General features: G+C 42.7%; 1 protein-coding gene across 1 annotated transcript in view; it reads left to right on the forward strand.

The window, feature by feature from the left end:
* Nucleotides 1-19,370, forward strand: part of ZNF862 (zinc finger protein 862) — a 38,125-nt gene that overhangs the window by 2,344 nt on the left and 16,411 nt on the right. Inside the window, exons 2-5 of the mRNA XM_038559188.1 lie at nucleotides 10,851-10,962; nucleotides 12,692-12,796; nucleotides 15,483-16,180; nucleotides 17,834-17,990. Of these exons, the coding sequence (XP_038415116.1) occupies nucleotides 10,851-10,962; nucleotides 12,692-12,796; nucleotides 15,483-16,180; nucleotides 17,834-17,990 (1,072 nt within the window). The remainder of the gene's footprint in view (nucleotides 1-10,850; nucleotides 10,963-12,691; nucleotides 12,797-15,482; nucleotides 16,181-17,833; nucleotides 17,991-19,370) is intronic.

The following is a 19,370-nucleotide window of genomic DNA, read 5'->3' on the forward strand; positions in this document are numbered from 1 at the left end:
GCTCTTGTGGACATTGCTGCTCTAAACATTGGGGTGCAGGTGACCCTTCGGATCACTACATATCTATCTTTGGGGTAAATACCCAGCAGTGCAATTGCCAGGTTGTAGGGTAGCTCTATTTTCAACTTTTTTGAGGAACTTCCATACCATTTTCCAGAGCAGCTGCACCAGCTTGCATTCCTACCAACAGTATACGACGGTTCCCCTTTCTCCTCAGGAGAAAGAGAATCTTAAGCAGACTTCATGTCCAGCACAGAGCCCCAGGGCTCAGTCTCATGACCCTGAGATCATAACCTGAGCTGAAATCAAGAGTCAAACGCTTAACTGACTGAGCCACTTAAGTATCCCTAGGCTTTCTTAGCTTTTTTTTTAATATAAATTTATTTTTTATTGGTGTTCAATTGCCAACATATAGAATAACACCCAGTGCTCATCCCATCAAGTGCCCCCCTCAGTGCCCGTCACCCAGTCACCTCCACCCCCCGCCCACCTCCCTTTCTACCACCCCTAGTTTGTTTCCCAGATTTAGGAGTTTCTTATGTTCTGTCTCTCTTTCTGATATTTCCCACTTATTTTTTCTCTTTTCCCCTTTATTCCCTTTCACTATTTTTTATATTCCCCAAATGAATGAGACCATATAATGTTTGTCCTTCTCTGATTGACTTACTTCACTCAGCACACTTTGAGAACCCTCCAGTTCCATCCACATCGAAGCAAATAGTGGGTATTTGTCTTTTCTAATGGCTGAGTAATATTCCATTGTATACATAGACCACATCTTCTTTATCCATTCATCTTTCGATGGACACCAAGGCTCCTTCCACAGTGTGGCTATTTTGGACGTTGCTGCTATAAACATTGGGGAGCAGGTGTCCTGGTGTTTCATTGCATCTGTATCTTTGGGGTAAATCCCCGGCAGTGCAATTGCTGGGTCGTAGGGCAGATCTATTTTTAATTCTTTGAGGAACCTCCACACAGTTTTCCAGAGTGGCTGCACCAGTTCACATTCCCACCAACAGTGCAGGAGGGTTCCCCTTTCTCCACATCCTCTCCAACATTTGTTGTTTCCTGCCTTGTTAATTTTCCCTGTTCTCACCGGTGTGAGGTGGTATCTCACTGTGGTTTTGATTTGTATTTCCCTGATGGCCAGTGATGCGGAACATTTTCTCATGTGCTTGTTGGCCACGTCTATGTCTTCCTCTGTGACATTTCTGTTCATGTCTTTTGCCCATTTCGGGATTGGATTGTTTGTTTCTTTGCTGTTGAGTTTCATAAGTTCTTTATAGATCTTGGATACTAGCCCTTTATTTGATATGGCAACACCCTTTTCGAACTTGGCCACAGTAACTTCTTGCAAGATATATCCATGAAGGCAAGAGAAACAAAAGCAAAAATGAACTATTGGGACTTCATCAAGATAACAATCTTTTGCACAGCAAAAGAAACAGTCAACAAAACTAAAAGACAACCTACAGAATGGGAGAAGATATTTGCAAATGATGTATCAGATAAAGGGCTTTCTTAGCTTTTAATGAGAGAAGAGAGAAATGCACACATTTTGGGAGGTAGGGGAGAGATTTAAAGTCCTGTTTAGGCCCAACCACTACTTGAAAACCCTGGGAACTGGAATTTTCATTTTTGATACTAATTCTGATTGCAGAGTGTCTCAAAAAGATGCTCACCCTTCCCAAATGCTTCAGTTTCTCTAACCTGGGAAATTAGAAGGTTATCCAAAGATGAAATAAAGTGATTGCTGAACAAACTGGCAGTGTTAGATATCTTGCAAATGAGTGGCAGCAACTAGGCTGGATAGAATGTCTGTGCTGTTCTAAAGTTCCATTCTGTACACACACACACACACACACACACACACACACATATTTATATATTTGGCTCAAGGCTGGGAGACTGGGGGTCTACTTCAGGTAGTAACTTGATCTATTATTAGTATCTTCTTTTGGTGCTGTTTTGTGGTATTTATTAACTAAAAGCAGTCTTGGCCTATTGGGCTAGGTTTGGGGTATCTTGCTTGCCATTGGCAAAATAATGGATAGAATTCAAAGCTTGCCCCACCACTCTATTCCATTATCCTGTTTTATTTTCTTTCACAGCCCTTATCACTATATAAAATTCTCACGTGTTTTTATTTACATGTATGCTGACTTTACTCCTTGCTATATCCCCAGCTAGAGCAATGGAGCAACATCTGGCATTTTATAAGTTCTCAGTATTTTTGGAATAAATGACTTGTAAAGTAGCATCATTACAGGAACCTCCTCTGCTACAGGCTGTGAATGTTCTGAAGAACACTGCAGGGACAGCGCCGGTGGCTCAGCGGCTTAGTGCCGCCTTCAGCCCAGGGCCTGATCCTCGAGACCCAGGATTGAGTCCCACGGCCTGATCCTGGAGACCCAGGATCAAGTCCCACGTCGGGCTCCCTGCATGGAGTCTGCTTCTCCCTCTGACTGTGTCTCTGCTTCTCTCTCTCTCTCTCTCTCTCTCTGTGTGTGTGTGTCTCTCATGAATAAATAAATAAAATCTTAAAAAAAAAAGAGAACACTGCAGTCTGACACCTTATGTGCCCTCTGGGACACATTTGATTTTTGGTGCTACCAATTAGGAGTACTTATTGTGTATGTATTTCTTGCCTCAAAATTTCTGGTTCTTCCTCCATCTGTCTTTTCCATGGAAGTGCCATTTCTATTATTGCACTTATTTTTAAAAAGATTTTATTTATTTATTCATGAGAGACACAGAGAGAGAGAGAGAGAGGCAGAGACACACGCAGAGGGAGAAGCAGGCTTCATGCAGGGATCCCAATGTGGGACTTGATCCTGGGTCTCCAGGATCATGCCCTGGGCCAAAGGTGGCACCACTGAGCCACCCGGGCTACCCTATTATTGCACTTATATTATTGATGTCTGTCACCGCCTGATAGATTTTAATCTCTTTGGCAATGGTGATTTTGTTTTTCCATATCTTAGGATCACCATGCACCAAGCACATAAGAAACAAATAATAAATCTATGTTGAATGAAATAGTTAAGTGCCTATGAAAAACTTTCTGCATAATGTGGTGGGGGGAAGGGGTAGGTGATGGTGAAGGCTGTTATAAAATAAGCCAATCAGCATAGGCTTCCTGAGTATCTCTAGCTCCATGAGGGGTGCCAAGGCTTCTTTGCTTAGGGGAAAGAAATGCTTAGCCCAGGTGGTTAGTAAATCCCTCATGAAAGAGATGGAATGTGAATGGGAACCTGATGAGTGGGTAGACTAAGTAGCTAGGAGGAAGTAGGCAGTCAGGGAACCTAAAAGTTGGGTATGTAGGGGGAGGAAAGGTACAAGATATGTTAAGTGATTGCAGTTACACTGATCTGTCTGCAATAGAGATTCCAGGTGAGGCAATACATAGAACTAAAGTTAGGAAGGTGGGTTGTTCACATCCACGGAACTTGGTGCTGGGCTAAGTCAGAGTTCTGCCCTGTAGACAATGGGAACCACTAAAATAGAACATCCAGGGATGCCTAGGCTGCTCAGTGGTTGAGCATCTGCCTTTGGCTCAGGGTGTGATCCTGGAGTCCCGGGATTGAGTCCCACATCAGGCTCCCTGCATGGAGTCTGCTTCTCCCTCTGCCTATGTCTCTGCCTCTCTCTCTCTCTCTCTCTCTCGAATAATTTAAAAAAAATCTTTAAAATAGAACATCCAGGGATCCCTGGGTGGCGCAGCGGTTTGGCGCCTGCCTTTGGCCCAGGGCGCGATCCTGGAGACCCAGGATCGAATCCCACATCAGGCTCCCGGTGCATGGAGCCTGCTTCTCCCTCTGCCTGTGTCTCTGCCTCTCTCTCTCTCTCTCTGTGACTATCATAAATAAATAAAAATTAAAAAAAAAATTTAATAAAAAAAATAAAATAAAATAAAATAGAACATCCAGATATAGCCTTTGAGATATATATATATATATATATGAAATTGTGTTTTCTTTACATTGAGGTCACTTGGAATCAGAAAGTGCTTGCCATCATACTGGCTAAAAGAAATACCAGAGGTAAGGCAGTCATTCTTGTTGGGAAAATACTTCCTTATTATCTAAGCATTCAGTTCTGGCCATACTCTTCATCCTTGTGGATGCTAAAGCTAAAGTGGTGGGTCCATTGGCTTTCATGATAAGCCCACCTGTTCCTTCAGGAAGAAAGGGGGAGAGATGGGCATGAATAGGGAGCCCTGCTCATCTTTGGTCACAAGTTTAACCTGTCCCAATCGGAACAGCTACCTTGCTAGTCCTGGTATACAGTAATCATCCTGAGATCCACCTTCAGTATAATCTCAAGTGTTCTCTTCCTACTTCCCATGTTGGCTCTCCTTAACCATTTCTTATGTGTACCCCTTTCCTGTCTGCCTTGTTTTAGTGGAGCTGATCTTCCAGCAGGATTTGGAAACAAAAGTCACATTTTGCTTTGGAAGACACTTTGAGAGCAAATAGTTATTTAAAACATATACATTTGGCAGAACAATTCTTTTTTTTTTTTTTAATTTTATTATTGGGACACACCTGGGTGGCTCAGTGGTGGAGCATCTGCCTTCAGCTCAGGGTGTGATTCCAGGCCCAGGTATTGAGTGCTGTGTTGACCTCCCTGCGAGGAGCCTGCTTCTCCCTCTGCCCATGTCTCTGCCTCTGTCTGTATCTCTCATGAGTAAATTTTTAAAAATAATAAAATCTAAAAAAAAATTTTTTTTAAATCTAAAAAATTTTTATTAATGAAGTATAATTGCCATATGATGTATTTGTTTCAAGTGTACAACATAGTGGTTGGACAATTCTGTATATTACTCAGGGCTCACTGCAAGTGAAGTCCCCATCTGTCACTGCACATTATTAAATATTATTGACTATATTCCCCATTCTATATTGTTCATCCTCGTATCTTATTTATTTTGTAACTGGAAGTTTGTACCTCTTAATCCCTTTTGCTTATTTCTCCTACCACCATCCCTCCTCTGCAACCATCAGTTTGTTCTCTGTATTTATGAGTCTGTTTCAGTTTTTTTTTGTTAATTTTTGTTTCTTAGATTCCACATATAAGTAAGTTATATTCTATAATAATTTTTTTAATATTTTATTTATTTATTCATGATAGTCACACAGAGAGAGACAGAGAGGCAGAGACACAGGCAGAGGGAGAAGCAGGCTCCATGCACCGGGAGCCCAATATGGGACTCGATCCCGGGCCTCCAGGATCACGCCCCGGGCCAAAGGCAGGCGCCAAACCGCTGCGCCACCTGGGGATCCCCAGTAAGTTATATTCTATTTGTCTTTTTTGTCTGAAAAATAATACCTTCTTGGTCCGTCCATGCATAATACCTTCTAGGTCCGTCCATGTTGTTGCATATTCCATTCTCTCTATATATGATAAATAGATCACATATATTTGTATGACATCTTCTTTATCCATTCATTTTTTAAAAAGATTTAACTTATTTATTCATGAGAGGCAGAGAGAGAGATTTAGAGACATAGGCAGAGGGAGAAGCAGTCTCCCTCCAGGAAGCCTGATGTGGGACTTGATCCTGGGACTCCAGGATCACGCCATGGGCTGAAGGCAGGCGCTCAACTGCTGAGCCACCCTGGCATCCCTTCTTTATCCATTCAATTATCAATGGACACAAGTTGCTTCCATATCTTGGCTATTGTAAATAATGCTTCAATAAGCATGGGGGTGCATATATCTTTTTGAATTAGTATTTTTGCTTTCTTTGGATCAATATCCAGTAGTAGAATTATGGATCACATAGTATTTCTATTTTTAATTTTTTGAGGACCCCTCCTCACAGTGGCTGCACCAATTTACATTCCCACCAACAGTGCATGAGTGTTCCCGTTTCTCCATATCCTCACTCCTCACCAGTACTTGTTATATCTTGTCTCTTTTTTAAAAGATTTTTTAATTTTAAAGTAATCTCTACACCCAATGTGGGGCTCGAACTCACAACTGTGAGATCGAGAGTCACATGCCCTCCTGACTGAGCCAGCCAAGGGCCTCTGTTATTGTCTTTGATACTAGCTATTCTGACTGGTGTGAAGTGATACCTCATTGTGGTTTGATTTGCATTTCCTTGATTATGAGTGATGTTGAACATTATTTCATGTGTCTGTTGGCTATATGTATGTCTTCTTTGGAAAAATATCTGTCCAAATCCTCTGCATTTTTTAATCAGATTTTTTTTTTTTGGTGCTTAGTTGTATAAGTTCTTTATGTATTTTGGATATTAACCCTTTATCAGATATATCCTTTAAAAATATCTTCTCCCATTCAGTAGGTTGCCTTTTTGTTTTGTTGATGGTTTCCTTCACTGTGTAAGAGCTTTTTATTTTTGTGTGATCCCAATAGTTTAGTTGTGCTTTTATTTCCCTTTCCTGAGGAGACATCTGTAAATATGTTGCTAAGATTGAAGTCCAAGAAATCAGTGCCTGTGTTTTTTGTTTTAGGAGTTTTATATGATTTTAGTTCTCACATTTAGGTCTTTAATCCATTTTGAAGTGTTTTTGTGTATGATGTAAGAAAGTGGTCCAATTTCACTCTTTTGCATGTAGCTGTCTAGTTTTCCAAGCACCATTTATTGAAAAGTTTGTCTTTTCCTCATTGTATATACCTGCCTCCACTGTCATAAATTAATTGACCATCTATGAGAAGGTTTATTTCTGGGTTGTCTATCCTGTTCTATTGATCTGTATCTATTTTTGTGCCAGGACCATATTGTTTAGATTATTATAGCTTTGTAGTATATCTTGAAATCTGGGATTATAATAACTCCAGCTTCAGTCTTTTTTTTTCAAGATTGCTTTGGTTATTCGAGGTCTTTTGTGGTTCCATACAAATTTTAGCATTATTTGTTATAGTTCAGTGAAAAGTGCTGTTGGGTTCTTGATATGGATTGCATTGAATCTGTAGATTGCTTTGGATAATATGGACATTTTAACAGTATTAATTCTTTCAATCCATGAGCATGGTATATCTTTCCATTTGTGTGTATATTGTCTTCATTTTTTTCATCAATATCTTATAGTTTTCTATTCCTAGGTATTATTCTTTTCAGTTCAATTATAAATGAAATTGTTTTTTCATAATTTCTCTTTCTGCTACGTTGCTATTAATGTAGAGAAATGCAACAGATTTCTGTATATTAATTTTGTATCCTGCAACTTTATAGAATTTATTCTAGTAGCTTTTTGGTGGAGTCTTTAGGGTTTTCTATGTGTAGTATCATGTCATCTGTGAATAGTGACAGCTTTACTTTTTCCTTAGCAATTTAGATGCCTTTTATTTCTTTTTCTTATCTGATTGCTGCAGCCTAGGACTTCCAGTACTGTCTTGAACAACAGTGATGAAAGTAGACATCCTTGTCTTGTTTCTGATCTTAGAGGAAAAGCTTTCAGTTTTTCATCTTTTAGTATGATGTCGACTGTGGGCTTTTCATATATGGCCTTTATTATGTTGATATATGTTTCCTCTAAACCTCTGTTGAGAGTTTTTATCATGAAGAGATGTTTATTTTTGTCAAATGCTTTTTATGTATCTTTTGAGATGATATGACTTCTATTCCAACTTTTGTTTTTTAAGATTTTATTTATTTATTCATGAGAGGCACAGAGAGAAGCAGGCTCCCTGTAGGGATCTTGTTGTGGGACTCGATCCCAGGATCTGGGGACCATGCTCTGCTCAACCACTGAGCCACCCAGGTGCCCCTATGCCTCCTTTTGTTAATGTGATGTATCACATTGATTGATTTGTGAATATTTAACCATCCTTGTATCTCTGGAATAAATCCCACTTGATTATTGTGAATGATGCTTTTATTGTATTGTTGAATTCAGTTTGCTAACATTTGTTGAGGGATTTTTGCCCATGTTGATCAGGGATGTTGGCCTGTAGTTCTCTCTCTCTCTCTCTTTCTCTTTCTCTCTCTCTCTCTCTCTCTCTCTCTTTTGGGGGGGAGGTTGGTGGTATTTTTGTCTGATTTTGGTTAATGCTGGCCTCATAAAATTAATTGGGAGGTTTTCCTTCCTTTTCTATTTTTTAGAATTTTGAGAGGACTAGGTATTAAACTCTTCTTTAAATATTTGGTAGAATTCATCTGTGAAGCCATCTGGTCCTGGACTTTTGTTTGTTGGGAATTTTTTGATTACCAAATAAATTTCATTATTAGTAATCAGTCTGTTCAAAATTTCTATTTCTTCCTGATGTAGTTTTGGAAGATTGTATGTTTCCAGGAATTTACCCATTTCTTCTAGGTTGTTCAATTGTTGACATATAATTTTTTGTAGTATTCTTATAATCCTTTATATTTCTGTGGTATCCATTGTTATTTCTCCTTTATTTGTGATTTTATTTGAGTCTTCTCTCTTTTTTTCTTGATGAGTTTGACTGAAGGTTTATCAGGGCAGCCCTGGTGGCGCAGCGGTTTAGCGCCTGCCTTTGGCACAGGGCGCGATCCTGGAGACCCTGGATCGAGTCCCGCGTCAGGCTCCCGGTGCATGGAGCCTGCTTCTCCCTCTGCCTGTGTCTCTGCCTCTCTCTCTCTGTGTCTCTATGAATAAATAAAATCTAAAAAAAAAAAAAAAAAAAAAGAAAACTGAAGGTTTATCAATTTTGTTTATCTTTTCAAAGAATGAACTTTTGGTTTCATTAATCTTTTCTTTTTCTTTTTTTTTTTTTTTTTGTCTGTATTTCATTCATTTCCACTCTGGTCTTAATAATTTATTTCTTTGGGCTTTTCTAGTTCTTCTTTTTCTAGTTCCATGAGATATAAGGTTAGATTGAGATTTTTCTTGTTTCTTGAGGTAAGCCTCATCTTAAACTTCCCTCTTAGACTGCTTTTGCTGTGTCCCAAAGATTTTGGAACCATTGTGTTTCCAAATCATTTTTATTTTTGAAATTATTCATTAATACATATTCATAGACAAAAGTCTAGAAGGTTACATACCAAATGTCAGTAGTAATTCTTTTTTTTTTAAAGACTCTGTGAGAGTCTTTTTTTTTTTAAGATTTATTTATTTATGATAGAGAAAGAGAGAGAGAGAGAGAATGAGAGAGAGGCAGAGACACAGGAGGAAGGAGAAGCAAGCTCCATCCTGGGAGCCCGACGCGGGACTCAATCCCAGGACTCCAGGATTGCACCCTGGGCCAAAGGCAGGCGCCAAACCACTGAGCCACCCAGGGATCCCTAATTCTTTTTTAGCAAGGTGATTGTGGATGATCTTAATACATTTTTTTTTTTGCTCATTGTCTAAATTTTCTGCAGTGAACATGTATTGACTCATTAGAAAAGTACTCGAATTATTTTTTAAGTATACAACTCAACAGTGACAGATAAGAATGGTCTGTATTGTTTTTCTCAAGAAGTTTTTACTGTTGAAGTTAAAATAGGTATTTTATGTGCTTGTAATCTGACCATAAAGTTACAAGGCAATTTTAGGCAAATATACTAAACCTTGTCATAAATAGGTATGAATGGGTCCCTTTCACAGTTGTTACTCTAGAAGAACTTTTATTTACCCCAAAGAAATTGTTTCCCAAGATGTTTTGCTTTGGTGGTGGGGAATTTATTTTTTGTTAATAATCTTATTTATTAAACTAGGTGATAAGTGTTTGTGGTACGAAATTAAAATGATAAAAGAGTAATGTGTTCTATTTCCTTTTTTGCTTATTTATTTTATAATGGTTTGTTGCATGGCCGCAGCAGTTTACCTCTCTGAGGCTACAATGATAGTTTTATTTTTGTAAAGTTTTCTTCTCCATGCCTCACGTTCATATCATGTTCCTACCTGCCTCCTCCCCTTGCAACCATCTGTTTTGGTTTCTTCGGCCCTGAGAGAGTCTTTCCTCTGCTGTCTGCTAGTCCAACTGTTAGCTAACACTGTGTAATCGGAAACCCAGATTTTAACCAAAGCTCTGAGTCCATAAAAGAGGGGGCTTGTAGCACAGAGCCATGCAGGGGAATCTGGGCAGGCATTTGCTGGCCAATGGCATTCCTGTTGTCCTAGCCTTACTGCCTTCACTCCCAGGCTGGAGGCTTTCAGCGCTGCAGATCCTGAACTGCCTTTGGATTTTCTGCTATCAATTGTGTTATTTCTCAATCTGCTGCTGGGTGAGGATTTGATTTTCTTGGATCTCCTCAGTGTCCAGAACTGTATGACTTTTGTCCCCTTGTTTTGTTTCCCACCCTAGTGGGTGTTTTGCTTTGGCATGTTTGGTGGGGAGAATGTCTTTTAAATACACAGGGAGGATGCAAAATTCAGAGTGCTTGTCCAATCTGCCATCTCACTCCAGTACTCCTGAAAATGTTTTCTGAACTGCATACCCCTTTTTGGCAGAACAGAGGCACTTTACAAACCCCATGGGATATGGTTCTCTACTCTAAAGCTTTGCCTATCTTGATCACTGATTTCATTGACATAGTTCTGAATGACTTTGGACTGTTTCCAGGAATCAGATACATTCTCCTTACCAGGTTCAAGATTTTGCACAAGCATGTGCCATAGGTTGTTGCTGAGGCTCTTGCGGAGAAGTGCTGGGTACTGTGGCAGGCGAAGAGCACACAGGGAAAGGATAATGGAATTCCTGAGTCAGCCTTCTTGATGACTTGTGTTTCGGTGTGTGGCCCTTCCTAGAAGAAAGTCTCATTCCCACTGTGACTTGGACCCAGAAGGTGAGAAAGGTCTCTATGCAGATGGACAATGCCCCTCCCCCCAGTCTGATAGGTGCCCAGAGTACAGGTGCCCTCAGGTGGTCATGAACACAGATGTGGAAAACTAAGGAGGATGTTGGTACTTAGCTGGTGCCATTTTTCCCTCCAGGCTCCTGTGACGTTTGATGACATCACTGTATACTTGCTTCAGGAGGAATGGATGCTGCTGAGTCAGCAACAGAAGGAGATCTGTGGTTCTGACAAGCTGGTGGCACAGCTAGGTATGGGCTCCTGTTCTCTTTCCCACCACCTGAGTCTGGACCACCATTCCAAACTGTATCCAATTATGACATACTTGAGAATTTTCTGGTATCCTACCATTTTTTTCAGGCCTGTTTACATTATTCATCTGCTCAGTCCCATTTGTAACTTAACTGCACCTGGATTCACATACCACCCTTTCTTTTCTCCTCTTTAATTGGCCAAGAGAAGTGGGGAAGTTGGACATGTCAACACTGGACCCTGATGACTCACCATATTATAGGGATGGTTCACCATATTATAGGGTGCTATCCAGGTGGGAAGCACCACCTATGGTCTGTGGAACTGCAGTGTGGATTTTGTTTCAGGTGCCTGTAGGGCACTGGAGGTAGTGCATGGTAGTAGAAAGAGTGTCATCTGCCATGTGGGAACCTGCTCTTAGTTCCAGCCTCCACCATGTGACACTGGTGTGCCTTCGACCAAACCCTTTCACTTTTTTTTTTTTATTTTTGTTGTAAGATTTTATTTATTTATTTAGAGAAAGAGTGGGGAGAGGGGTAAAAGGAAAGGGAAAGAGAATCTCCAGTAGAATCTATGCTGAGCACAGAGCCCAGCTCAGGGCATGATCCCACCATCCTGAGATCATGACCTGAGCCGATACAGTCAGATGCTTAACCAACTGAACCACCCAGACTAATGGGAGCAACAGTCTCAGCTCTGTAGGTGGAAGGATTGCAGCTGGGTTGGGTGTTCTCCTATGTGTGCCAAAACCAGTTTGAAAACTGCTCGTTCTTTTATACCAAAGTTTGTAGAGTAGCAGCTCATGGGCCTTGTTTTTTTTGTTTTGTTTTGTTTTGTTTTTTGTTTTTTTTTTTTTGCTTTTGTGACTTTTGCTTGGGTTTTTAACAATATTTAAAATAAATTTTTGGGATCCCTGGGTGGCGCAGCGGTTTGGCGCCTGCCTTTGGCCCAGGGTGCGATCCTGGAGACCCGGGATCGAATCCCACGTCGGGCTCCCGGTGCATGGAGCCTGCTTCTCCTTCTGCCTATGTCTCTGCCTCTCTCTCTCTCTCTGTGTGACTATCATAAATAAATAAAAATTAAAAAAATAAAATAAAATAAAATAAATTTTTTAAAATTTATTTAAGTAATCTCTATACCTAACATGGGGCTTGAACTCATGACTCCGAGATCAAGAACCACAGGCTCTTCCAACTGAGCCAGCCAGGCACCCCAGTTTCTTTACAATATTTAAATAAATTGTCAATATTTAACACTGGGAGTTTTCACATGGAATTATGATTTCTGGTTTCTCTTGAAAAGCAGGACGGTCTGGCAACACTGACCCTGCATTCCACGTGGTGGCCTCCCCTGGAGAGAAGCAGCAGCTACCACCCTCCCCCCCAACAGGTCACCACAGCCTCCTTGCCTGGCCTGGTTTCCTCAGTTATGGTATCTGGTCCCTCTCAGCATTTGAGTTTATGAGCCTCTGTTCTGAAGTAGTCGTTTTCATACCTTTTTAGCCTCATTGCATTTGCTTAGACACCCCCCCCCCCATTCTTCTAGGGGTCTCATGGATATGTGAGTTTCTATCTGAGTTTCCAAACCACCATGCTAAAGCATCGAGACTCCTACTTGTGTCCTTGATCTTATGGTGTGGAGAGGATGTCCCATAAAGACCCTTCCTTTATGTTGTGATGTGACCTGGATCCAAGACTTCATAAGTGCTTCTCTCTGTTCCTGACTCAGGACCAACTATTACCAACCCAGAGCTGTTCTATAAGTTTGAGCGGGGGCCAGAGCCATGGCTAGGCAATGTCCAGGGCCAGAGGACTCTCCTGAGCCACCACCCAGGTGAGTGTGGACCTGCACAGGACCAGGGATGCCAGCTGGAGAGAAGGAGTGGAAAGATGGGCACCAGGACTCCTGTCTTATCCTTGGCCTCTCCCTGTTCTCTGCCAACTCACACATGAATGCTATCCTTCCCCAGCCGCGACCTTATCTGAAATATACACACCCCCTCGAGCATTACTCCGTTGTTCCACCTGTCCATCTCCCTTTATTTTATTTCTACCTAAGAATATTTCTTTTTAAATATTTTATTTATTTATTCATGGCAGACACAGAGAGAGAGAGAGAGGCAGAGACACAGGCAGAGGAGGAAGCAGGCTCCATGCAGGGAGCCCGACGTGGGACTCGATCCCGAGTCCCCAGGATCACATCGCAGGCCAAAGGCGGCGCTAAACCGCCGAGCCACCAGGGCTGCCCAAGAGTATTTTTTATATAAAGATTTTATTTATTTATTCATGAGAGACACAGAGAGAGGCAAAGACATAGGCAGAGGGAGAAGCAGGCTCCCTGCAAGGAGACTGATGTGGAATTCGATCCCAGGACCCCGGGATCACACCCTGAGCCAAAGGCAGATGCTCAGCTGCTGAGCACAGCTGAGCCACTGTGCCCCTGCCTGGGAGTATATGTTGATTTATAATTATATATGCTAACTTCCGGGTAGCCTCAGTGGCCCAGCAGTTTAGCGCCACCTTCCCAGGGTGTGATCCTGGAGACCCAGGATCGAGTCCCACGTCGGGCTCCCTGCATGGAGCCTGCTTCTCCCTCTGCCTGTGTCTCTGCCTCTCTCTCTGTCATGAATAAATAAATAAATAAAAAATTATATATGCTAACTTCCATAAAGGCATGCCTCTGGCTTACCGACTGCTATATTCCCAGTGCTGAGGACAATGCCAGGCACACAGCAATTGCACAATAAATAATTGCCGAATGAATGAACAGATCTCCACTAAGTTCTAGGGATTTTTCTTGGCTTTTCTCCTTTGATAAGCCCGGCTTGGCTAGGGCCAGGCCAGATGACATCTAGTCGTTAGATGAGATGCTGCTTAGTTTTAAGCAGCCCCTGCTGCAGGAGAAAAGGGAGGCAGAACAAGCTCTTACAGGAGGCAACTCATAGGAATCTGCTCTCTCTTGTGACCTGTCTCAGATGGACTACAGGAAGCCCAAGGCTTCAGAGATACTAAATTGTTTTATTTTGTTTTCCCAGGGTTGGCTCTTCATTTTGAACCCACTTACTCCTTATTAGCCACTTTGTGTTCCTGGGTTGGCTACAGTTATGTAGACTGGTCTGTTGGCCTGGAGCAAATACTGTTGAGTCCTTGGCCACCGGGCATCTGCACTTATGTTGGTACATAGGAAATGGCTCTTGAGGAGTTCAGCGCTGCCTAACCCACGTTTCAACCGAGGAGTGAATAAAGAAACTTATAGTTTAGCTTGAGGAGGAAAAATCGCAGTGAGTTTGTGAGAGTTTTCGCATCTTTGGAGGGGCTATGGTGTCAGAGACGACTTGTGTTTCTCCGGAGGGCTGGAGTAGGGACCCCTGGATGGCTCAGCGGTTAAAACGTCTGACTTCAGCTCAGGATGATCCTGGAGACCTGGGATCGAGTCCCACATCGGGCTCCCTGCAGGGGTATCCCTCTGCCTAAGGTCTCTGCCTCTCTCTCTCTCTTTCTCTCTGTTTCTCACGGATAAATAAATAAAATCTTAAAAAAAAAAATGGAGGGCTGGAGTAGCAACCCCAGGGGGAAGTTACTTAAAAATGGATCACAGCTTAAGGCTGACTCTGGGGACCACAGCCATGTACCCAGAAGGTAGGTTGTTCACTTGCCCCAAAGACACGTGAGCAAAGTGCAAATGCCCTGTGTAGTGGGGTTACCATAGAAGGGGATTCCTGCTGAGCATAGACTTGAGTATTTCGTTTTTAATTACCTTCTTTAACTGACATTTTATGAAGTTCAATGCTCTTTTTTTTATTATTTATTATTTGAGAGAGCAAAAGTGAGAGAGCACACAGGCAGGGAGAGGGGCAGAGGGAGAGGGAGAAGCAGGTTCCCCGCAGGGAACCCAATGCGGGGCTGATCCACAGACCCCAAGATCGCGACCTGAGCCGAAGGCAGACGCTTCACTGAATGCGCCACCCAGGTGCCCAGAGTTCAGCATTCTTATCCATAAATAAGTTGGAACTCCTGAAGGTGGCGCCACTATCTTAGTTTGCAAAGCTAAAACTCTAGAGATCTATTTTTGGCCATATTTGCCCTTTAAATTTAAATTTAAGGGATGCCTGGGTGGCTCAGCGGTTGAGCTTCTGCCTTTGGCTCAGGTCATGATTCCGGGATGCGGGATCGAGTTCCGCATTGGGCTCCCTGCGAGACACCTGCTTCTCCCTCTGCTTATGCCTCTACCTTTCTCTGTGTCTCTCATGGATAAATAAATAAATAAAATCTTAAAATTAGTTAATTAATTAATTAAATTTAATAAAGAGGGAGATGCTTAAAGCTCTTGTGATTTTCTTCCAGGTCAAATGAGGTAGGCCTGGGGAGCTGGGGGTTGAAAGAAATTCCAAGCAGAGTCTGTGCCACTCTTGCATGTCATTTCCAGGTTTCTTATTTGCTCTAGCCGAGAGGCTCATAAGCTGCAGTAGCCCTAATTATAGGATTTCAGAGCAAATTCCATTGGTTTCTTTTCTCCAAAGGGAAAAACAAGGTGGGCTGCATGGAAGAAAGGAATGTGCAAAGTCCAGCCAGAGAAGCTGGACAGGACGTGCCACCGCAGAAGAAAGCTTGCCTGTCCCATGTCAGCACAGAGTGTGGCAACACTGCGGTAGACTATGCAGGGAAAAGCAAAAAACCCTTGAAACCCCGCTCTATCCAGAAGTCTTGGTTTGCGCAATTCCCATGGTTGGTCATGAATGAGGAACAGACGGCTCTATTTTGCTCTGCTTGCCGCGAGTACCCATCTGTCAGGGACAAACGCTCAAGATTAATAGAAGGTTATACAGGACCATTCAAGGTGGAGACTCTCAAATACCATGCCAAGAGCAAAGCTCACCTGTTCTGTGTCAATGCCTTGGCAGCTCGGGATCCCATCTGGGCGGACCGTTTCCATAGCATCCGAGAGGAATCTGTAGATGTACTGGGCAGCCCGGAGCACCTCTTCACGGCAGATTACCCCATCTTGTACCCCCCAGGACCTCTGGGAGCCTATGACAACGTGGCCCAGCTCCTGCCCAGCCCAGCAGCCAAACTGGAGGACCCCGGGGGGCATGGAACACTTCCAGCATTGTATCTAGACTGCATTTCTGAGTTGAGGCAAAAAGAAATTGTTGATGATACACACAGCTCTTCAAATGTCACCATTTTGTGTAATGACGCTGCTGAACCCTGCGGCCAGGTAATGTGCTTGTAGTGATTGCCATGTCTCAAAGGGAAGGATTCCATACCAGGAACAATAGTGTGGTATGACAATGTTGGGAAAATTAAAATAGCCATACCTGCTACAAACATTATAAGGGTGTGTTCTGTATCCTAGCATGCTTATGGTATGTCGGGCACTGTTTTATGTGCTTTACTAGTGTTATCTCATTTATTCATTCATTCATTTATTTCAGAGACAGCGTGAGTGCGCATAGGGGGATGAGCAAAGGGAGAGGGAGAATCTCAAGCAGACTCCACACTGAATATGGAGCCTGATGAAGGGCTCCAGCTCACCACTTTGAGATCATGACCTGAGCCAAAACCAAGAGTTGGCACTTAACCAACAAAGCCACCCAGGTGCCCTGTATTATATCTCATTTATTTAAGACAACAGCCCTATTATTTTCATCTCCTTTCACAGATAACAAAACATAATTAGTGGGACAGAACATTCCAATTTCTGATATAAGGGAAACATCTAAGTTCAGGACGATAATCTTTATCCACAACCTAGAGAAATCACAGAACTCAATAAATAATACACAACCAGAAATAATTAATTTCAGAGATTTTTTTCAACTGTACCTTCAGAATCACCCAGCACTGTTAAACATTGCAAAATTTCCTCACACAACACGTTGTTTTATGTAATGTCTTTGATGCTGCTCTGAGGCTGGTAGAGCAAGTACAATTGAACTCAACTTGATGGGGGGACACAGAGTCAGGGAGATGGACATGGCCCGAGTCCGAGGGCTCTTGTGGTGCTGGCCTGTGCCAGAGCATGGCCGCCAGCCAGCGCTCCCCCTCTGCTCCCTGTGCACAGCGGGTCCTGAAGCTCTAGCTCTCACCTCACGGGTACTTTGTAAGTTCTTAATCCTTTGCAAAGTTGGCTATAAGAAAACTGTGTTATCTGAAATTTTGAGTAATGAGATCCTTTGCCATCTCTCAACTATTTTACATAAGAAGGATTATACTAGAAATCATTTTGACTACCCTTCTGGCTTTCCAAGGAGAATAGCTCAGGTGTTCCTCTTACCTCACTTCATAAGGGCCCGGATAAAATCAGTAAGCTTGAATTTTTCCAGAAGCTAGAAAAGTGACAAAGTTCATTACTCTTCATGTTCATATTCCTTCTGAGTGTTAGAAGCTAATAAAATATGTCTAGTCATTTGTAATTTGAATTCTTTTAGCAATAAGGCACGTGTAAACCAAGTCACTGAATATCACCATCTCTCGTTCTTCTGTACCACTTCTTCCTTCCTCTCCCAGTGGAACATCTTAGCAGGTGCTGGAGGCATAGTCATAGATGAGTAGAAGGAACCCCCTTAGGACTGTAGAGGGCAAGGTGATTTTGTAAGGCTCTGCTAGGGCTTCTGTTCTTCACTGCATTTTTATTTCCTCCTAAGACACCGTAGGATCAGACTGAGGCTCATTTGTGTTTTACCTACTAACTTGGGGCCTCACAAATTTGCTTCTTTGACTTTCGATGGATACATTAATTCCTCAGAATTATATCTGGGCCTCTTGGCAAGCCTCCCAAGAGAAACAGGCCTTGACAAGGACCCTGAGAATACCACGCTGGGTGTCTGGCAGAAGAGGCGTGTTGAGTGACTGCTGCTCTTTGTTGCAGGATCCTTCTGAAGAGGGGCTGTTTGAGGAGGTTCCTGTGGTGTTTGAGGATGTGGCGGTGTATTTCACCCGGGAGGAGTGGGGCATGCTAGTCAAGCGGCAGAAGGAGCTGTACAGAGACGTGATGCGGATGAATTATGAGCTGTTGGCTTCCCTGGGTAAAGATTCATGTAGACCTTTGTTCGCCACCATCATCTGACATGGGAAACCCACAAGGACAGCCGTCTCTGGTGGTCATTTTTCCATTTCTGCCCTCTCCCTGTACGTAGGCAGAGAGGGATTCTATTTTTTGAACCTCAGAACTCTCCCTGCTTTGGGATACTGTACTTTATCCCCTCTTCATCCATCTCTCCATCCATCACCCATCCTCCACCAAAGAGTTATTGAACACTTCCCATGCACCAGATGAACACAAATGAAGCAAGCTCTCTGCTTTCAAGGGGCTAGCAGGTTTTCGGGAGAAATAGACACTTGAATAAGAAATTCTAAAATAGCACAAGCTCTGTAAAAGAGGTTCAGGAAAGGTGCCCAGAGGCTGCTAGAGAAGGGTGATTTCATTTTGTTGGGCATTGAAGGGAGGTATCAGGAAAGTTTACAGAGTATGACATGTTTTAACTGAGTTGGTGGACAGGACAGGTGGACAGAGAGAAGGAAGGCCATCTGGATGTGACGGGGAGGGACAGCATGGGCAGAGGCATGGAGGTGCCTCTCCTTCGTCTATGCCGGGGCTGCTTCCTTGTGCCCAGCGGCCAGCAAGGGTCAGTGGTCTTGGCTCAGCCGTCACTAGGGGGGACCTTGGAGAAAGATGAATATGATAGTGCTCGTTACCTTCTCAGAAGAGTGCCATCTCTTACATCTGCCTCTTGATCTCTTTGCCTGCTGTTTCCATCAGATACCCCAGGTTCTTAGGGCACCAAAAAGTGGAAAACAACTTTTCATCCTAGAATGCTCTTTACTTACCTAGTGTATCCATGAACAGCAGCCTTACAGAGGAGGCTGCTGTACACGACTCAGGAATACAGCAGCAATCTCCATTGTGACTTCTGCAGAATGAAAACTAAGAATATTTGTGACTTAATTGATGTCCTAGGCCTTAGTTTATACCAGGGCTTCTTCCATGTGCAGCTAAGATATGGATTATTTTCTGAACATTTCTGAGGTGTGTGCTTATTTTTATTGTTTGCAATGTATGTATGGCTCCCCATTCAGAAGTGATGTAAAAGTGGTTTCTTTGTGACGGTAGAGGTGTTGTCATCAGACCCTAGGCCCAGGGTGCTTGAAACGAAGTATGCCTTCAGAGAGCATCACTACTGCCCGCACTGTTTATAAGCAGTGAGAATGAAGGGGAAATTCATTTTTAAGAAATATACACCCACTTACAAGAAGTTGGCTTTTCCTTGAACACAGAGTAGTAACATGCTTTGCCCTTGGGGCCCCTGTGGAAAGTTGTAGTGAAAGCAATAGGTGAGTGGTATTGACCACAGGGTGTCTCCTGCCAGCCAGGGCTGGCAGCGCTCCATGTAAGCATTTGGTCATTT

This window comes from Canis lupus, chromosome 16, assembly GCF_011100685.1.
Source record: "Canis lupus familiaris isolate Mischka breed German Shepherd chromosome 16, alternate assembly UU_Cfam_GSD_1.0, whole genome shotgun sequence".
Taxonomy (NCBI): Eukaryota; Metazoa; Chordata; class Mammalia; order Carnivora; family Canidae; genus Canis; species Canis lupus.